The 2910-nt window shown below is 55.5% G+C and overlaps 1 protein-coding gene across 1 annotated transcript in view; it reads right to left on the reverse strand.

Moving 5' to 3' along the window:
• The window catches only part of LOC115083430 (dynein regulatory complex protein 11-like), a 378622-nt gene extending 375712 nt beyond the window's left edge, over window positions 1–2910 (reverse strand). Inside the window, exon 1 of the mRNA XM_029587237.1 lies at window positions 2657–2910. Within this exon, the coding sequence (XP_029443097.1) occupies window positions 2657–2667 (11 nt within the window). The 5' untranslated portion in view covers window positions 2668–2910. The remainder of the gene's footprint in view (window positions 1–2656) is intronic.

Below are 2910 nucleotides of genomic sequence, written 5' to 3' on the forward strand. Positions count from 1 at the left end.
TCCTCTCTTCAGGCAGTGGTGGGACAAGCTCCATCATGGCCCGCGGGCTCCTCCTCTCTTCAGGCTGTGGTGGGACGAGCTCCATCATGGCCTCGCGGGCTCCTCCTCTCTTCAGGCAGTGGTGGGATGAGCTCCATCATGGCCTCATGGGCTCCTCTTCTCTTCAGGCAGTGGTGGGATGAGCTCCATCATGGCCTCGAGGGCTCCTCTTCTCTTCAGGCTGTGGTGGGATGAGCTCCATCGTGGCCCCGTGAGCACCTCTTCTCTTCAGGCTGACGTGGGATGAGCTCCATCGTGGCCCCGTGGGCACCTCTTCTCTTCAGGCTGTGGTGAGATGAACTCCATCATGGCCTCGTGGGCTCCTCCTCTCTTCAGGCTGTGGTGGGATGAGCTCCATCATGGCCCCGCGGGCTCCTCCTCTCTTCAGGCTGTGGTGAGATGAGCTCCATCATGGCCCCGCAGACTCCTCCTCTCTTCAGGCTGTGGTGGGATGAGCTCCATCATGGCCCCGCAGGCTCCTCCTCTCTTCAGGCTGTGGTGGGATGAGCTCCATCATGGCCTCGCGGGCTCCTCCTCTCTCTTCAGGCCTGGTGAGATGAGCTCCATCATGGCCCCGCGGGCTCCTCCTCTCTTCAGGCAGTGGTGGGATGAGCTCCATCTTGGCCCCGCGGGCTCCTCCTCTCTTCAGGCAGTGGTGGGATGAGCTCCATCATGGCCCCGCGGGCTCCTCCTCTCTTCAAGCAGTGGTGGGATGAGCTCCATTATGGCCCCGTGGGCTCCTCCTCTCTTCAGGCAGTGGTGGGATGAGCTCCATCATGGCCCCGTGGGCTCCTCCTCTCTTCAGGCAGTGGTGAGATGAGCTCCATCATGGCCCCGCGGGCTCCTCCTCTCTTCAGGCAGTGGTGGGATGAGCTCCATCATGGCCCCGTGGGCTCCTCCTCTCTTCAGGCAGTGGTGGGATGAGCTCCATTATGGCCCCGTGGGCTCCTCCTCTCTTCAGGCAGTGGTGGGATGAGCTCCATTATGGCCCCGTGGGCTCCTCCTCTCTTCAGGCAGTGGTGGGATGAGCTCCATCTTGGCCCCGCGGGCTCCTCCTCTCTTTAGGCCTGGTGAGATGAGCTCCATCATGGCGCCGTGGGCTCGTGTGCCACCCTGTGCAAATGCACAATATGCACACCCAGTCAAGCTGGACCTGCATGGAGAGACACTGACTAGCTGAGTCCAATCATCTCGCACACATTTAATACAACACAGGGAAATTCCAACTAGGACGTACTTGTTGAACGCTGAATTAAATGCCCAGCTGCTGATGCACCAAAAGATGTTAATTCTCCCTCGTGCAAAACAGAGGGGGCTGATGTAATTAGCTGAGCATTAAAACTGTGCCCTGAAATTCAGGGCACAGTTTCTTAACTCCTGATGCAGTACCCTGATGTTATCATTTGTTAAAAAAATGTGCACACAACAGAAAACGGATGCAAAGAAAAAGCTCAGTACAGAGCAAAACATCATTCATGCACATAAAATCCCGATTACAGGTCCCAGCAGCAGAGCTCCAGTTCCTGCCATAAACCGGCACTAGCAATGGAAACTTCTCCACCCTCAGAGCAAGAGTCACATTTCCAGAACTAAGGACGCAGGAGTTAAGCCCGCGCAAGTCACCGCTGTGGTTGGGTTTTAGCTAAGGCCTTCACTAGCATGGGATTTCCATGCCAGGATGCTGAGCAGTCAGTGCACGCAGCTCTTACCCACACATTTTTGGTGTAGAAAACAAGTCCTTGCTGCATCTGCAGTAAAATTTGCACACACAAAAAAAGTTTTTTTACAAGTGCAGGTAAAACTGTGTACTACTAGCAGACTGCAGCTAATTAGATCGAGCCCAGAGTAAACTTAAGTCTGCTACAGATCCCTACACAGAAACTGCACGCTACAGCCCACCTCACCGCAGTCACAAATGCAAAAAATCCGGCAGACCCCAGCAGATTCAGAGTAGAAACAGAAACTGCAAGAAGCCAGGCCTTGTAGGCAGTGCAACCCCGGAGAAATAGACGCAGGCACGCGCGTCCTGCTGCCCTAGGCGAACCCTCTCCGGCAGTGGCTCCAGCACAGCACTTTTGGATCTGGTACAGCACAGCACTGAGCCTCACATTGACAGGATTTTGCAGCCCCCCAAAATTTCGATGCTGTAGGCACCCACCTGCACAGGCCCTGGCTGTGGAAAATAGAGATCATAGCTGAGAAAGAAAATAAAAACCTTCCCACAAAAGGAAGAAAAGGTTTGGAGAGAAGAGAAAAGCCAGCAGCTAAAGCAGCGCTATACGTGGTATCCTGCCGGCAGGCCAAATAGGAACCATCCTTGTCCCTGTCCTTCTTATCACTATTATATTTTTTAAATTTAAACTACAGATGGGGTAATTGTAAAAGCATTTGCACGTGCGAATGCCCCATGCATTGCATTTCCCCCGCACTGAGAGCGGCGCTCCCGGCGGCGGGGTTGGGAAGTGCACACAAACGTTTCCACGATTCTCTGGCAAAGGCTGCAGGCGCTTACGCGCGCGCGGAGCATCCCCTGCGCTAAGCCGCGCGCGCGGAGCATTTGCCTGCGCGAGCCCCTCCGGGTGTCACTTTGGCCACTCGTGCACGCTCTCTCTCTCACCGGTGCGACATTTCTGCACCGCTGCGTCCGTCTTCTTGCTCTTCAGCTCTGCAAATCCTCGCTCCCTTCCTGCAGAGCCCGCCTCACTCCTGCATCTCCCCCCCCCCCCCGAGATCTCTGTGCTCTCCCTCCTCCTGTCTCAGTAACCCCTGCAATCTCCCTCCTTCCCTCTGTCTCTGTGACTCCTGCTCTCTCTGTTCTTCTATCTGCCCCTCTTTCTCTTTCTTTCTCTCGCTGCCCTCCCCTGTCTGTCT

The sequence above is a fragment of the Rhinatrema bivittatum genome, chromosome 2 (assembly GCF_901001135.1).
Source record: "Rhinatrema bivittatum chromosome 2, aRhiBiv1.1, whole genome shotgun sequence".
NCBI lineage: Eukaryota > Metazoa > Chordata > Amphibia > Gymnophiona > Rhinatrematidae > Rhinatrema > Rhinatrema bivittatum.